This window comes from Pleurodeles waltl, chromosome 9 (genome assembly GCF_031143425.1).
Source record: "Pleurodeles waltl isolate 20211129_DDA chromosome 9, aPleWal1.hap1.20221129, whole genome shotgun sequence".
Lineage (NCBI taxonomy): Eukaryota > Metazoa > Chordata > Amphibia > Caudata > Salamandridae > Pleurodeles > Pleurodeles waltl.
Genome location: NC_090448.1, coordinates 525,845,701 through 525,863,484, shown reverse-complemented (window position 1 = coordinate 525,863,484; position 17,784 = coordinate 525,845,701). Strand labels below are relative to the sequence as shown.

Genomic DNA, 17,784 nt, shown 5'->3' with positions numbered 1-17,784 from the left:
TGTTGACATTAGCCTGGTGACAAGACACTCTTCCAAGAAAAATCTGCAAATGTAGAGCACTGGAACATGTTTGTAGTGTGGTAACCGGCAGTTAGATCCATTAAAGTCACATCTGTTGGCTGTGTTGCTGTTTGCTTGTTGTTTGGTCCAACAGAGCCTTGCTCTGAGCACAATTAAAGGTTGCCTGTCAGCTCTTCCAGCCTTTTTACGTTTGCTGTGTTTTCTAAAGTGTGTGCAACATTCGTTTCCACTAACACCCTTTGTAATGCTATAGTGGGGCTCAAATTTAGTGCCTACATTTCTGATGTGTACCCCTTTCAAACCAATGCACAACTGTTCATTATGTCTATTCATCTTGAAAATGGTCTTTCCAGTAATGATAACATTCGGACTGTGTGTGAACTTTAGGCCCTCTCAGTCTAGTCTCCTTATACCACCTTTTTTCCCACATACACTGGTGCTAAGGACTCAAGTGGTATTCCTGCCGAAGGTGATGATGAATTTTCATGTTGGACAAGCCATCACACTTCCAGCCTTCTTTGCTCTGCCCTTATCCTCGAAAGAGGAAGAAAGATTCCATTGTTTGGACCCCAGGAGAGCACTTAGCTTCTAGATTCACGGTGGCAAGGATCATTGGGTGGATGATTAGCTCTTTATGAGGTTCTCTGGGGCAAAGAAGGGCAAGGCAGTAGGGAAATGGACCATCTTTCGATAGAACACTCATTGAATCAAGATCTGCTACAAATTGGCCAAGAAGCAGTCTCCAGAACGTTTGCAGGCAAAGGCTGTTACCACTCTGCGCTGGTATGCGGAATGCCTGTCCTTGGTATTTGTCAGGCAGCTACATGGGAAACAGTGCATATGTTCAGGAAGCTCTATTGCCTTGGCAATCAGGTCTGTCTAGATGGGCATTTTGCCCGCCCGGTCCTGCAGGTCTTTTTAGTTGAGCTATTCCACAGATCCACCACCTTCGGAGGCACTGCTTTGGTATCTATTCACAAGGTGAGGAATCTGCAGTCAGAAGTACAAGTTACTTACCTTTGGTAATGCTCTTTTAGTGGATACTGTATCAGCAAATTCTTCACCGCTTTTGCACCTCTCAGATCTGTGGTCTGGTCCATTCCATCTAAAAATATCCCAGTTTAGAAACCTACACACTGGTTGTTCAATTGGTCAGTCAGCTCCACGTCAGAGGGTGTAGCTGGATTTATGAAAGAAGCTGACATTGTGCATGGTTGCGTTTATATACTGCTCATTAAATTACTTCAGGGGTTGAATGGCATTGAAACAGACGCGCCTGGCATCACCTGCAGGAACACTACTGTGAATTTTCCAGATCCAGTCTGGTGCCTGGGGATGTTCACAAGGTGTAGAATTTGCATTTAAAAATACAGAAAATTTGTTACCAAAGGTAAGTCACTTGATCTTCTGTGCTTTACACAGGAAATGACTGTAATGTGTAGTGTGATGCTTTCCTTCCATTTATGCGAGATACCACAAATATAGAGAGAGATATGGGAAAGGAAATGTCAGAAGATGTGGAAAGTGCACTGGGGCACCAATTGTAATGCAGGATGGGCTGCACCTACTCCACATGCAGTACTCCAAACCTGCAAAAACCTATCAACCCTGGTAAAAGCATAAGTGGTTAGGTGATACACATATCTTTTTACTGACTAGCTGTTCTATTTGGGAAACGGGCTTTATTACGTTACCGGAACCACGCCGGCCATAACCACACAAGCATTACCACACTTGCCTGAAACACACATGTGCCTGAACTACGCAAATGCGTGGTTTAGGCACCATGCATATGCGTGGTTCGGGCACACAGCTGGAACAGCCGAGAGAAGAACGCAGCAGCCGGGTAGGTGGGGCTTTCAGGAGGGTGGATTTTTAAGGACAGAGTGGGGTCGGAGGGCTTGGGGGGAAGGGGCAGTTTTTGGGGGGAGGTGGTTGGTGTTAGGACTCAGGCTGGAGGGAGCAGTTTTTAGGACACGGTGAGGTAGTTTTTAGGGTTCAGGGCGGGGTCAGGGGGTCGGGGTAGTTTTTAGGACAGGGTGGGGTAGGTTTTAGGATTCAGGGCAGGGGGGTCTGGGTAGTTTTTAGGACACGTGGGGTAGGTTTTAGGGTTTAGGGCTGGGGTTGGGGTAGTTTTTAGGTAGAGGGGGCTAGGTTTTAGGTTTCAGGGCAGGGGTGGGAGGTTGGGGTAGTTGTTAGTACACGGCGGGGTGGATTTTAGGGTTTGAGGGGGCAGGAGGTCGGGGTAGTTTTTAGGACAAGGTGGGGAAGGTTTTAATGTTCAGGACACAGGCAGGGGGGTCAGGGTAGTCTTTAGGAGAGGGTGGGGTAGGTTTTCGCGTTCGGGTGGGGCAGGGGGTCGGGGTAGTTTTTAGGACAGGCGGGGGTAGGTTTTAGGATTCAGGGCGGGGAGTCAGGGTAGTTTTTAGGACAGGGCAGTGTAGGTTTTAGGGTTCAGGGCAGGGGAATGGTGGGGTAGGATTTAGCGTTTGGGGATAGGGGTAGTTTTAAGGGCAGGGCAGGTTTTAGGGTTCAGGGCGGGGGTCGGGGTAGTTTTTAGGACAGGGTGGGGTAGGTTTTAGAATTCAGGGCGGGCGAAGTCAGGGAAGTTTTTAGGACAGGGTGTGGTAGGTTTTAGGGTTCAGGGCAGGTGTCAGGGTCCTATCTAGGACAGGGTGGGGTAGGTTTTAGGGTTTAGGGCAGGAGCCGGCGCAGTTCTTAGGAGAGGATGGGGTAGGTTTTAGCATTTAGGGTGGGGGTAGGGGATCGGGGTAGTGTTTAGTACAGGCGGGGTAGGTTTTAGGGTTTAGGTCGGGCAGGGGGGGTCGGGTAGTTTTTAGGACAGGACGGGGTAGGTTTTAGGGTTTAAGGCGGGGCAGGGGGTTTGGGTAGTTTTTAGGACAGGGTGCGGTATTTTTTAGGGTTTAGGGCAGAGGGAGTCAGGGTAGTTTTTAGGACAGTGCAGAATAGGTTTTAGGACAGTGCCGGATAAGTTTTAGGGTTGAGGGTGGGGGTTGGGGTACTTTTTAGGATAGGGCAGGGTTGGTTTTAGGGTTTAGGGTGGGGACAGGGTGTCGGGTAGGTTTTAGGACAGAGCAGGGAAGGATATAGGGTTTAGGACAGGGTTGGGGTACTTTTAAGGGTAGGGTTGGGGTAGGTTTTAGGGTTCATGGCGGGGATTACATTTAGGGCTCAGGGCGGGGGTGTAGGGCTCAGGGCAGGGGGTGAAAGAGGCAGTTTAAAGGGCTGTTGCGGGGTGGATTGCAGAGTATGGTATCAGGTGTAAGAGAGCAGGGCGGACGACAATTTACCATGTATGTTCCTTCACCGAACATGCTTTTACAACAAAATTCATTGTAAGGGCATGCATGGTAAAGGCATGCGATGAAAAGACGCAGTCGTTGTTGTGACCGTGTTCTTAAGGCATGAGGGATTCATGGATGCATGATTCCATCATACAACTGTTCTGTTTCACAGTACAAAATACCTCCGTGTTTACATGAAGACCTTATTCCTTCATATTTCCATTCATTTCTGACAGTGCGAGACCCAGAAGAGAAGATTATGCTTTACACAAAGGGTGCAGATGATGTGATTCTCGAGCGTCTCTACCGTGGCTCTAAGAACTATGATGTCACTGAGAAGGCCCTGGATGTGAGTAGAGTCCTTCTTTCTGGATAAGCAGCAATCTTCTGTTGCTTATTTTGTACTATAATAATCACGTAATCGAAGTATAAAGGTGGATAAATTCAGTCAGTATGAAGCACAAGCAGATTGTTGACTCATTCTGTAGTTATTCATGGCATTTCTTTCTTAATCAATAATCGTAGACAAGGGAGTAGCTAAAAAACGTCAAATGACCTCACTTTGAGCTATATGACTGCCGATGAGTGAGTGAGCAAAGCATGTGATCCTAAGCCTTCCAAGGAATTTTCCCCAGGAATTATTTCCTCAAGAAAATGTTCCTTCTTTCCTTTCCTTCATTTTTCTCCTTTCCATTTTCTGTCCTTCTTTCCATTTTCCATTAATTCCTTGCAAATTACTCTCCCATCTGCTTTCTTTTTTCCTCACATCTTTCCTTCTTTGTATTCTTCGTTCCTCCCTTCCTTCAAGCTCTTACTCCAATTGCCTCTCATTTTCACTGAGGCTTTCATTAATCCTCCATGTTTCGTTCCTTTATCGCCCCTTGGCACCACCCGCAACTGTGTCAAAGTATCTTTTTTTCTGTTATTTATTAGTTTCTCCTTTTGCCTCGGTCTAACTTGCAAACTTAGGGGCATATTTATACTCCGTTTGCGCCGAATTAGCGTCGTTTTTTTTTACGCAAATTCGGCGCAAAACTAACGCCATATTTATACTTTGTGTTAGATGCGTCTAGCGCCAAAGTATGAGGAAAGAGCGTCATTTTTTTGCGTGAACACCTTCCTTGCGTTAATGACATGCAAGGTAGGCGTTCCCGTCTAAAAAAATGACTGCGCCGCAAATGCGTCGTATTTATACTCCCGGGCAAAAATCACGCCCGGGAGTGGGAGGGCCAAAAAACCCCGCATTTGCGCCGGATTTTAGCGCCTGGGTCAGGGCAGGCGTTAAGGGACCTGTGGGCTCAAAATGAGCCCACAGCTGCCCTCCCATGCCCCCAGGGACCCCCCCTGCCACCCTTGCCCACCCCAGGAGGACACCCAAGGCTGGAGGGACCCACCCCAGGGACATTCAGGTAAGTTCAGGTAAGTATAATTATTATTTTTTTTTAATTATTTTTTTTGGCATAGGGGGGCCTGATTTGTGCCCCCCTACATGCCTCAATGCCCAATGACCATGCCCAGGGGACATAAGTCCCCTGGGCATGGCCATTGGGCAAGGGGGCATGACTCCTGTCTTTACTAAGACAGGAGTCATGTAAATGGCGTCTGGGCGTCGTTAAAAATGGCACAAATCGGGTGGAGGCGATTTTTTGCGTCAACCTGACTTGCACCATTTTTAAGACGCCCTAGCGCCATTTTTCCCAACGCCGGCGCTGCCTGGTGTACGTGGTTTTTTTCCACGCACACCAGGCAGTGCCGGTCTGCTTGCGCCGGCTAACGCCATTCAATAAATACGGCGCCCGCATGGCGCTTCAGAATGGCGTTAGCCGGCGCAAAAAGTATAAATACGGGCCTTAGACTCAAGGTTCACAGTTAAGAGCCATACAAAAACAAATTACCTGTCTATTAATACCACCACTTCTGCAGGAAACGTCAACGTAAAAATATTGTTGAAATATCATGATGTCAAAAATTTTGTGGGACGGAATGTTACAGGTAATATAGTGGTATTAAGTATTTAATATCGTTTTTTTTCAATTATGTTGCTTTTTTAGGACCTTTTCTGCTTTTAGTTTTATCTTCATTTATAGGTAGGTGGGTTGTTTAAAAAAAAAAAAAAATTATAATATTTTATAAACCGTTAATTTTTTTATAAATAGGATTTTGTTGATTAAATGATTAACTATGTAAAATATTTTATCTACAAGTTAGTTAATAGACCTATTTAGACTTTAGAGAGTTTTAAGCATATGATTAGCATAGTGCTATCCATGCCAAGTTAGAAATAGTCAAAACATTTTGCCATTTTCACAAAAAAATCTTTAGCCATAGGATTAGCATAGTATCATCTAAGCCGAGCTGAAAGGGATAAAAGCCTTTTTCCACTGTAGGCACAGTATTACAGTTTTGGGTTGGTAAAACAACACCCTGACATGTCACACTATTAGCAAAAAAGATCCCTTTCTAGCTCAGTGTGGATGGCACTGTGCTAACCCTATGGTGACAACTCTGCTAGAAACCTAGATGTTTAGAGGTGATCAGATTCAGTGTGTCACTCTTGTTGTAGGGTGTTCCATATAAAGGAGCTGCTCTCTGCCTTAACCTGAAATTAACTACCCAGATTTTCTTGCTTCCTGTTTTGCATAATTTATTCAGCACTGTAAGCCTGAGGTATATGAAGCATAAAATACACCTTTTAAGGCATCATCAACATTTATGAAAGCTACTAGCTCTCATATAGCACAGAACACAGGGAGTTGAGAGCCATTCTGAGCAAATACTGGCACTTGTTGAAGGGTGACCCTCTACTAGGCCCAACTCTCCCTAAATCTCCACAGATTGCATTCTGTAGTGCTCATGCTGTGAGAGACTCCCTTGTTTTTAGCAGGCTAGAAATAAAAACAAACACAACTTGGTTGCAAAAGAAGAGCTTCCATAGATGCCACAGATGTAGAGCTTGCAAACATGGGCTCGATATGGAGGAGATTATGTCGGTATTCTCCAGCAAACCCTTGGTCATTTGAGGACCATATCACTGCAAGACAGAGTTTGTGATTTATGTATTACAGTGCAAGTGTGGCCTAAGATATGTAGGCAGCACGAAACTAGAGGTTCACAAAAGGGTACTGCAACATATAAGAGTTATCACAAAAATGGATTAGTCTTACCCAGCAGCTAGGCACATGGGAGCAACACCAGTTGTTTAAAATATTTTGTGATTGATGCAGTCCCTGTGCAGCTAAGGGGTGGTGACAGGGAACGAAAGCTGATACAAATGGAGAGCAGGTACATAATAAAGTTAGAGAGTAAGACAACGAATGATCTCAATATAGAGGAGGAGCTTTACATATTTTTATGACCTCCATTGGCATAATAGCAAATCACAATACATGGTCAACCTTATGAGAAGTTCTAGACAACAAAACTTGTATGGGTAATTAAGAGTGGAACGTCAATTACCCGAGAAGTGTGTTGTCTTGTTAGAAGTTGCTTGTTACAAGTTGCAACAGTTGTCATGTCACTGATACAAGGGGATTACCACGTAGACACACTTAAGCTATCTCACCAGTATAATAAGTCATCAAACAATGAGGCAGTCATTGACAACATAATTGGCAATCATACATTATATAATTGAAGTGTTTATACCAGAAGTACAATCCAAACTATACTATAGCATGTGCATGGTAGCCCACTGGGGCTTGATAAGCATTTTGATTTAGTCCGTGTACACCTTCTGAAGGATATGAAAACATGGGAAAATGAGATGATGTAATTTGTTAACCCACATGGGTGAGTTTGGTATGCACATTCACCAGTTTGCTGAAGATGAACTGCTGACCATACAAAATATAGAACTCTTGCAAAATGTATATGTTTTGTATGATTGACACAGTGCATTTAATCTAATAATGCAGCCGACCTGGATGTGATGACTGTGTGCAAACCTTGATCAGTGTGTAATAAATGTTTAACAATTTAAAATATGCAAAAATAAACACATGGACAAGGAAAGCACTGAGCATACAACGGGCTCACTCTACCCAAGTGATTTGTCTCCATGGTGGGCTTCAAAACAATGCCATTCACAGAAGTGGGACATGATTGTCATGCATAGACCGCCAATGTTCTAACGTATAATGGCGACAATGGTGCAATATGAACTGATATGACTCGCACATCAATTTTTTGACCGTTTATAATGTTGACATGAATCACAGTAAATTTGATTGCACCAATGAATGAGATATTATGAATTTCAAGAACAGAATTGTGTTTTCCTCTTGCAATATTTTAGTGAGGAAAGTGAGTCTTTTGTTTATGTTTATGTTGTCAAGTAATCACATGAGGTGTTAAAAAAAAGGTTGGAAATGGCGCTGCACATTATATGAACAAGGCCAGTGTTGAGGCCAAGACATGTCATAGTGGACTAAGGCGCTATTAAATTGTTAGGTAAACTTAAGTGGTCTGCGCCTGAATTCTTCGAGTTGATGAGAGACAGGAGGTGCTGACATATATATATATATATATATGTGAGTGTGTGTGTGGGTGTTTGCGTGTGTGTGGGTACGTGTATGTGTGATTTTAATTGGTATGTAGTTTTTAATAATATTGTATTTTTAATCATTAATGTTGTAATCATATTTTTAATTAATTATATCAATTAGCAATTACAACATGTTTAAAATAGAATATATTTTAGTGTAATTGTTGAAATCTATGTTCTGATTATTATTTTAATCTTTATTTAGATTTCCTTTTAATTCAGGAGTGCAAATAGGAAATCTGACACTTCAAAAGTCCTAAAATTTCCCTACTGTTGCTTACGTTGCAGTAGGAATAGTAAATCTGTCTTCTCCAGAGTCCAACACTTTCCCCAGTATTGCTCAGCTAGAGGTGGGTAGTAGTAGTAAAGCTGACCTTCCCAAAGTCCAGCACTTTCTCCACTGGTGCTTGGGTTTGAATTGGAATGGTAATTCTGATCCATCCAAAGTCCTACACTTTTTCTACTGTTTTCCAGGTTGGACTAGGAGTTGTATATCTGATTCTCCAAAGTTCAATGTTCCCTACTGTTGCTTAGCTTGAAGTGTGATTAGTGCATTTCAGCCCCCAAAGTCTTAATTATTTTTTATTTGCATTTTTATTGTTTTATTTTTGTAATATGTATTTTTGTGATGTAATTTTAAATGTTATTTTAGTTCTCTTTTTATATTAAGTTTTTACTTTTTGGAGTATTATTTTTGTATTAAATTGTTTTTTATTATCATAGTGTTTGTACTTTTTATGTTATCATAACTTTTGGTAAGTTGTCTTTTTAAATATCGTTCACTGTTATTAATATTTTATGTTTACTAAATAGTTATAGATTTAGAACTATTTAATATGTTTTACATTTATTTATTTTAGAGTAGATCATTGTATTTTTTAACTGTGTCAAAATTATTTATAGAATTTCTATGTTATTTTTGTATATTTTTAAATGTAATATTTTAAAGTTATAATATATTTTGTAAAAATTAATATCATGTTAAATATTTTAAATTCAATATAACTACTATTGCAATAGTTTAAATACAATATATTTATCTTTTTAATAATGATATTTTGGTCTGTGATATTTTTGTTGTCAATATTTTTGGATTTTTCACAGAAAGTATGTAAACTCGATATTTGTGTCCTCAATATAAGTCGGGGATATTTTTGATTGCAGAGTATAAAGGTGCTCTACAATCAAAGTGTCATTTTACTGCATTCCTGGACTCACTGTGATGCCATCATCTCTTACTGGAGTTTATCAGATGCATTTTGACATTTTGTAAAATCATACTCTCCATTTGACTATGGATTTTTAATGTCCAATTTCTTCAGTATTGTGTTTGTATGTAGTGTTCCTACATGTCTTTAACTTTCACTGAACTCAGAAATAAACACCCATTTAGTTTCAATTTCCTGGTGGAGTCTTTTGTATTTAATATAGATTCTAATCTGTTCATTCACACATGTATTAATTGGTATAGTTATAGCTAACAAAAGCTTTTATACTACGTATGTAGTAAGACTTCAAGTGAGGTACTCTGTGATGTCAAACAAGTTCCAGTCTGGACACCCTACCTTATCATCCAAAATGTAACGGATTAGATGTTCTAGACACAGCTAGAGTGGCAGAGGCACCTCTTCTGTCTCATTAGCCTTGACCAGGTCAGCTAATTTAGAGCTGTCCACGTTGCCAGCATTTACATTATTCCCCAAAAACGTCTCCTGCGTCCATGGACAAGCCTCTTTGGGGGTGGATGAAACCTGACAGTAGGTCCACAAGGCCATATTGGCATGTTGAGTGTGTCAATTAGTATGTCATGACTGAAGATACTTTCAGAAGTGACATAACTGATGTTTGGGATGCCATAATAAGTGCTGCTTTTGGGCTAAGGTTTTATGTTATGAGGTACATGGCAAAGTAAAGACATGGATGCCAGCTTTCATTGTGTCCCATACTACATTTTTTAGTGAATTAATGTCAAATTCTAACAAAATCTTAATCCTACCACTATATATCTCATCATGCAATAATGCAGAGTGAATAGCCCATTAGAGTGGCACAGACTGAACCAGGATGGACAATGAATAACCATGAAATTGCAGCATGCAGCTAACAAAAAAGTAGCCTATACCTCAGTATTGATAATGAACAGGTGAAGGTCCTTTCTTGGCATGCCTCCATTACCATGGATCCGTTTTATCCTGTGAATCCATTAAAATAGTGACTGCATGAAATGCCCATACCATCTTTTTGCATCAGTTTGCATTGGCTGCATTTATGGCGGTGCACATAAAGCAGGTGAAATCATCTGCAACAATGCAGTACCCATTACAGGATTGCAGTATGCTTTAAATGTGATTTATCGAGGGGGACCTGTTTCATATTGTGTCTCAGACTAAATCAATGCTAAATCACAGTCAAGTAACTTCAGTCTTCCAGATACCTCTGAAATAAGCACTGGGATAAAGGTGGCTCCCTTCTTGATACTCATACTTGTGATAGCATTTCCCACCATACCATCCTAGAAATCATTGACTACAAGAGGGAACAGTGGTGTACTACTACTGAGATCCTCACTGCCTTTACTTATTTACATAAACAACTCTATACTGTTTCACTAGTTATGCTATTGATCTTTTTATGGATCAAGTGTCCCTTTCAACTCTGCCTGTGGTCCAACAAGAGCTACTAACTGCCCCGTCACTCTAGAAGAGCGTAGACATCATTCCCACTGTTCCATTAGGGAAAGCCTCAAAGAAAGCTATATAAAGTGATTGTCAATTAATTTGGATTCCTTTTACTTTAACTACTTAGTGAAATTGTCAAGCACATCAATTACTCCTTCTTGGAATTATGCTGAAATCATGGTTTCTCTTAAAAAGGATAAATGATTTCTATACTTGCATTCATATCACCAACTTGTTCCCTATGCTCAAACTACAATATATATGCTTACCGCCTGTCTCAGACAATTGGTAAAATAATTATGCAGTTAGTAACTCCCTCGCAGCATGGGTTCATTCCTCCCCAGGACATCACAGGTCATTACCTAGCCATGGTGTTGAGAGATTGGTGAGTATGAAGGACAACATCCACTGTTGTTTGTATTTCTCGATGCCTAGAAGCATTTAATTGAGTGGAATGGCCATCCCTTTGGGCTGTCACGAATCGGTTTGGATTGCCAATAGTATATTATTAAGTAGAAACAAATGTTGTACCAAGCCCTTAAGGCACTAGTAACTATTATTGGCATCCCTTTAGTTCATTTACTATTATGCGCAGCACCTGCAAGGATGTCCCATGTCTCAGACACTTTATATACTATATTCCCTTTTTTGCGGGTCTGAACTAAAGACATCTCCTGGAGCTCAAATAAAGTACATGACGTGCTAATCATAACTCCCAATGCCATCTCAGACATGCCATCAACTGGAGCCGCTGCGTCTTTGCAGGTAGAGGCTAACCACCAAACATGAAATCGAAGATCCATCAACTGTAGACCTAGTCGAAAAGAAATACATTGGCTTTTTGATGAATGGGAGCTGCCCTTCAACTTTTGAGCATGTTCTCATCTCATCAAAATGATCTTCTCACGTACCCTAGTATACCTATGTGGCACCCTTACAGTCTACTTCCTCTATCATTCTTTCAAAAACTCAAGCTGTCAATCTAAACATTTGAATAGGGACACAAAAGACCAAGGCACACCATCTCATGTCCTCAGCTTCCAGTAGAAAGGGGAGGTTGGGTGCTCCCTAACTTTCAGTTTTATTTCTGGGTTACCTTAGGGAAACATGTAGCCAAATTAGTACAGCTGTATCAACAACTTTCTTGTTCAAGTAAGTATATTTTGGAACAACACTCCTGTTATTTTTACTTTGATTCTTTAGGTATACATGGCATCCAAAACACGTCAAATTTAAGGTTAACAGCGCATTAATCACTTTCTGGCAAGATATCTGAAGTACATTTTACTTCCTAAATTGCATAATTGTTTAACGCTCTCCAGCAACTCTGCATTGCAAGAGAGCTTTATGGTTTCTAAATGCACAGGTTCAACTACAGTTTAAAATTCCTGCACAACTATATTCCCAAGGATAACTAAAATAATTATCTGTCATTGCTTCACAATTTGGATTTCAACACAGATCATTTTTTAAGTACTTGCATATTAGAGAAAGTCTTAATTTTCTTGGGTCAGAGCTAGACCTAGATTTACTGCCAGACATTTGATCTGTGATTGGACTCTGCTAATACTAAATTGTGTAAGTTAAGTCATGTGTCTCTGTATGTGATGGATGACCAACTGCCACAATGGTCTCTTGAGTGATCAAACTGGCTAGCAAGGATAAAACTCTATAAATGTTTATGCAATCTCTGTTCATGGGCTACTATGGGACCTCAATAGCCAAATTTAGATACCAGCATTACTTCATGCTGTATGATTTCTTTGTCACTCTGTGTAAGATTAATAAATGGAGGCCTGACCAACCCACCTCATGTTCAAGATGCAAAACACTCATCTTATGCTATGTGCACATTGCAGCTTTTCCTTCTATAATGTCACATTAGGACTCATTCTTGGCTAGGACGTCTGTTACAGCTGGTTGTACAGTGACCCTCTCAAAATATTTTATCAACTTAGTACATCCAAGTCTCCTTGAAGAGACAATTCGCCCATATGAGGTTCTTCCTTGTTTCTAGCCTTGTCCGTCTGGTCCATATTTTCTTCAAACTGTTTTATGGACTGATGTTTGCATTTCAAGACATTTTGTGGTTTTTTGTTTATTAAAGGGACTTCTTAGGTTTTGTGGCTCCTCTACACACAATGGTCATTTTCTGGCTGCTCACTCAACAACATATAGGTTGGAAGTTGGGACACTGATTTTTTAATACACGCCCACATAGCTTCTGTGGAACAATCCTTACACTCAGCCCTTTAATTCACTACTATGGAGCTTAAGAATGTTAGCTTTAATGTACAGGGCTCTTAACAACCCTGATAAATGGTTGGCTGTCCTCTCACTCCTGGATCTGTCTGGTGGTGATGTCTTTCTCTTACAAGAGACCCATCTACTCCCTAAAGTTACCTATAGAATGCACTCTCTATGGTTCCCACGTTAACTTTGGTCCCCCTGTCCTGCAAAGAAAGGTGGGTGGGCCGCCCTCTTCTTACAAGACTTTAAGGGGGAAATCTTATCTACACTGGCTGATGTTAAAGGGTGCCTTCTGGCAATCTGACTTCAGGTGGGTTCCTTTTATTTTACATTAGCGAATGTTTATGCTCCTATTGAACACCAAGAGGCCTTCATTATGGCTCCCTGGGCTTGATGCTTCCAACCCCTGATGCTGCAATTCTGGTGAGGGGGTGATCTGAATCTGGCTGTGGACACTGACAGGGACCGATCCGATTCACCTTGACCAGCTGACTACCTTCACCATCACCATCTGATGAGAAGATTAGGTTTATTACGACCTACTCCAATCAAACATTCAATTTGAGACGAGCACTTACCAAAAGTTGGCATATTCTTCAAACAGACCCGGATTTACAGGAGTTTGTGTGGAATAGTCCTGCACTAACTTTTCGTAAGGGTAGGACGCTTAGAGATAACCTCAGACCAAATATGGTGCTTAGTAGCATTAAACCTGAGAGTGGGAGATGTGGAATCTCAGGGTTTTATTGTTGTCATCAATGTAAAGCATGCAGATACAGTAAGGACTGCAAAAATGTAATATGGGGCGCTGGTCAAGGTGAATATGCCATCAAGGGTTTCTTTACATGTAACACAGATTTCTCTTTTAAATATATATGCAAAGCTTTTCACCAGTATTTTAGCACACAGCCTCAGCCCCTTAATGCCGGGGTTGGTCGATGCAGTGATAACACTAAACGCTTCTTCCACGTTATAGATAATGTCTAGCGATCACGCAAGAAGGCTGTGCTCCTGTCCATCGGGGCAGAAAAAGTGTTTGATCATGTACACTGGCCCTATCTTTTTGACACCTGTTGGAAATTCGGGATTGGTGAGCATTTCTGCATTTGGGTTCGTAGTATCTACAGCAGCCCCAGAGCCTCTGTCAAGGTAATGGCATGTCATCGCCACTGTTCCCTATCCAGAGAGGCACACGCCAGGGCTGTCCCCTCTTTTTTTTACTCTGAATGTGGAGCCACTAGTGCAACGCATGAGGGGCAAACTGAATATCATCCGGATCCCCATTGGGCGGGAAGAACACCTGATAAGCCTTTATGCTGACAACATCATATCAGAACCCATGCACTCGCTACTGACATTAGTAGATGAACTCCATGCCTTCGGGAAAGTCTAAGGATTTAAAGTAAATATGCAAAAATCATAGATTCCGAACCTCACTGTCAGTCCTGCTCATGAAACTATTCTCAAATTATTTTTCCCTTTCGTATGGGCAGCAGACGCCATCCCATACCTGGGTATCGCCTTAGCCCGCACTACCTCTAAAACAACAGCTGTTCATTATTAAGCTTTTGTCTCGCAGAGCAACTTTCACCCCTCATGGATGGGCAGAGTTGCAGTGGTCAAGATGACTGTCCTTCCACGCATTTTATATGTATTCCAGACCCTTCCTCTGGCACCACCTCCAACTGTGATTCGCTCTCTTCAACTGGCAGTCACTAAATTTACCTGGAACTGCAAGAAGCCCTTCTTGCACAAACATTTGAAATGCCGCTCGAGGGGGTATGGTGGGTTGGCAGTTCCTCACCTACTCCGGTATTACAAAGATGCACAACTCTGATTCATAGTGAAATGGGACCATCCGCTCTCGGAGAAGCATTTGACATTTATGGATCAAGATGTTGTGGGTTCCCACATATGGAAGAAGATGTGGCTCCTCTGTTAAACATAGGGCTTGGGGCCTATACTCCTCCCCGGTGACATGCCCTATTTTCGTAGTTGGACTCTCGATCTTAGCTGAGGCTGCTGGTTTAGGGATGACAGCACTTTTGTTTGTAGGCGACTAGGCCAATCCTACAACAAGTCGCAACTGTCAGCCCAACCCTCCCAGCTCACAAGTAGTACCTCACCAAAAACCTAAACAGTAACAGGTGATGTCCGGCAGCCTCACGCTGCGACATCTCAGTGGAGTCATGGTGGAACGGAGGTTACCCTCTTCTCACAGTAGTGATAAATCTCAGTCACACACAGGCAATGAAGGAGATGCAGGAGGGTTTTCAGTCTATTTATTGAAAGGACTACAATTTACGATAAAATGCATGAGCTGCAATGATTAGCATAATGCATAATAAAGAAGCATGATCGTGAAGATGAGAGTCGTGAATACAAAGACCCCCACCATCTTACAATAAACTTGAAATTTAAAATCCCTATCATAGAGAACCTAGGGCCACATGTAGGAAAGTCCGAGATTGCGACTCGGAAATTGCGAGTCAGTCCGACTCGCAATTTCCGAGTCGCAATCTCAGATGTAGAACGGTGTCTCAGACACCATCTGCGACTCGCTATGGGGTCGCAAACACCCACCTCATCAATATTAATGAGGTGGGTCGCATTTTGCGACCCCATAGCGAGTCCCTGCACTCACAGGGATGGTGGCCTGCTGAAGTCAGCAGACCTCCATGTCTGTGACTGCTTTTTAAATAAAGCAGTTTTTTTTTTCATTTTGCAGCCCGTTTCCTTAAAGGAAAACGAGTTGCAAAATGAAAAAAATACCGAAACCATTTGGTTTCGTTTTTTCAGAGTAGGCAGTGGTCCGTAGGACCACTGCCTGCTGTGAAAAATTTTTTTTGTTGACATTCACACATGAGTTACCACCAGTGTGACACTGGTGGTAACTGCGAGTTGCTTTGCGACCGCATTAGCGGTCACAAAGCAATTCTGAATTGCGATGCAAGTCGCAAATAGGAAGGGAACACCCCTTCCTATTTGCAAGTCGCATTCCCAAATTGCGAGTCGGTACCGACTCGCAATTTGGGAATGAGTATCGCGTTAGGCTGTTTGCAAGTCGCAAACTGCGATTTTTGCAGTTTGCACCATGCAAACGGCTACCTACATCTGGCCCTTTATCCCTAACCTGACGGGACCTAGGTGTGATAAACCTAATCTGCCAGTGCCATGTCTATGAGAAGTGCCCCGCAACCCTCGTTACCTTGGAATTAGGTCTAGGTCAGACTCCGTTGTGACACGAAGGCTGGATCTGCATCAAAGGGATGTGCAGCATAGATGGCGTTGATGGCATTTGGTAGGAATCCCTCTGATAACCTTGTCTGTGTGAGATGTGTTTATACAGATCTTGTAGGACCTCTGACGCAGGTATGTTCCCAAACAATAAATAAGGGGCAGGCTTCTCGCGGCAATTATGTAAACAATGCCCATGAAAAGTACATTATGTTCCTGTCACACATAAGTGGGGAAGGGACATGATGTGAATACATACGTACATCACTTGATTTTGACGCTGATAGTGACACCTTCACAGAGGGGCTCTGATAACGTAAATCCAAACATTGCTATAACTCTAAACAAAGGCAGCCATCTTAAAATAAATAATAAAATAAATAGTCTAAGACAGAGCTGGCTAAGTAGGTTAAATTAACTAGGTGATGGGGCACAGGCCTGCAAGCCAGAAGGCTAAGCTAAACTCCTGAGATCCAAACTAACAACTATCCACTACACCCTCCCCATTGCCGGAACAAGGATGACGCCATAATGATGACGCCATAGAAGGTATATGAGTCCAAGCTAAAATGCTATGAGCTAAAATCATGTTAAAATCTTATTAAAAAGTAGCTAAAAACATACAAAGAGATAAAATGGCAACCTTGACAAGCACAGCAGACCAAAATTAATCTAATGGAAGAAGGCAATTTGGCATAACATATAAACTTTTGAATAAAGTCAATGGTCAAATTAGTTAACAATAATCATGATCATGCAGAGTGTCTCCAAAGTCATTAAATGTGAGTGCATCCAGGAATGACTCCACTTCGTCGAAAGTCAGATCGATGACAGGATCGGCAGACGGATCCATGCTGTAGAGGTGTGCAGAAGCCTCAACCACAGGATCACCCGCGAAGGTAGCACCATCCAAAGTGCCTGAAGGAGCCAAATAGTTCACTAGGGGGGCCTCATAGGTGGCCTCACAAATCTGCCTCAGTCTCATGGGGCATGACTGTGAATGAACCCTCATCAGGAACATCAGCAGTTCTCTGTCCACAGGAGGCATTGGCGGAACAGCAAGACATACTGACGGTAAACACTCGAAGAGGCACCAGGTGCAATGAAAGTCAAGTTGTATGCACCACAGGACTGGTCAGAATGACAATGACCAATCATGCTCCTACTGCTCCAGCAACAGAGCACCAGAGAACTGCATTGTGCGATCACAGCACAGCTGGGCTGGTGGTAGTAGCTCCATCACCCTGCTTAGCTGAGAAGGCACAACCACTGCATATTAGGAACAACAGCAACAGTACTCCACCAATCAGTGCCAACTTACAACTTGAAAAGAGTGAATGGATAGCTGATGGGATGACTCCAAAGACAGTCTGGAAGATGGAAATGAATCCAGACCCAACAGCCTTAAAGAAATGTACAATCCCAGTAGTGCTCGAAGCGTTGAATATTCTGGAAACTAGCCCACCAAAGTGCTTGGGGAAGTTGGTATTGAATAGGGATTGTATCTCGGCTGATGATCTTGCTATCTGGGGAGGGTATGTCTCTGGCTGATGTAAACACCACTTGTTTTTTAAACAGTAGTTCCTTTAGTCTTCTCAGCTTGTCATTATTTACATTAGCAGTATCAATGTGAGGCCACATTTCTGCTACTCTTATCTCTTTTGTGGGAGGAATTGAACATGTCCACAACAAGTTACAATTTGAGACACCAAAATTGCGTAGGCAATTCCTGGTCTCAATCTGCAACAGC

General features: G+C 42.1%; 1 protein-coding gene across 1 annotated transcript in view; it reads left to right on the top strand.

The window, feature by feature from the left end:
* The window catches only part of LOC138259698 (phospholipid-transporting ATPase IK-like), a 592,788-nt gene that overhangs the window by 478,687 nt on the left and 96,317 nt on the right, over positions 1 to 17,784 (top strand). Inside the window, 1 exon segment of the mRNA XM_069207591.1 lies at positions 3,563 to 3,675. Within this exon segment, the coding sequence (XP_069063692.1) occupies positions 3,563 to 3,675 (113 nt within the window).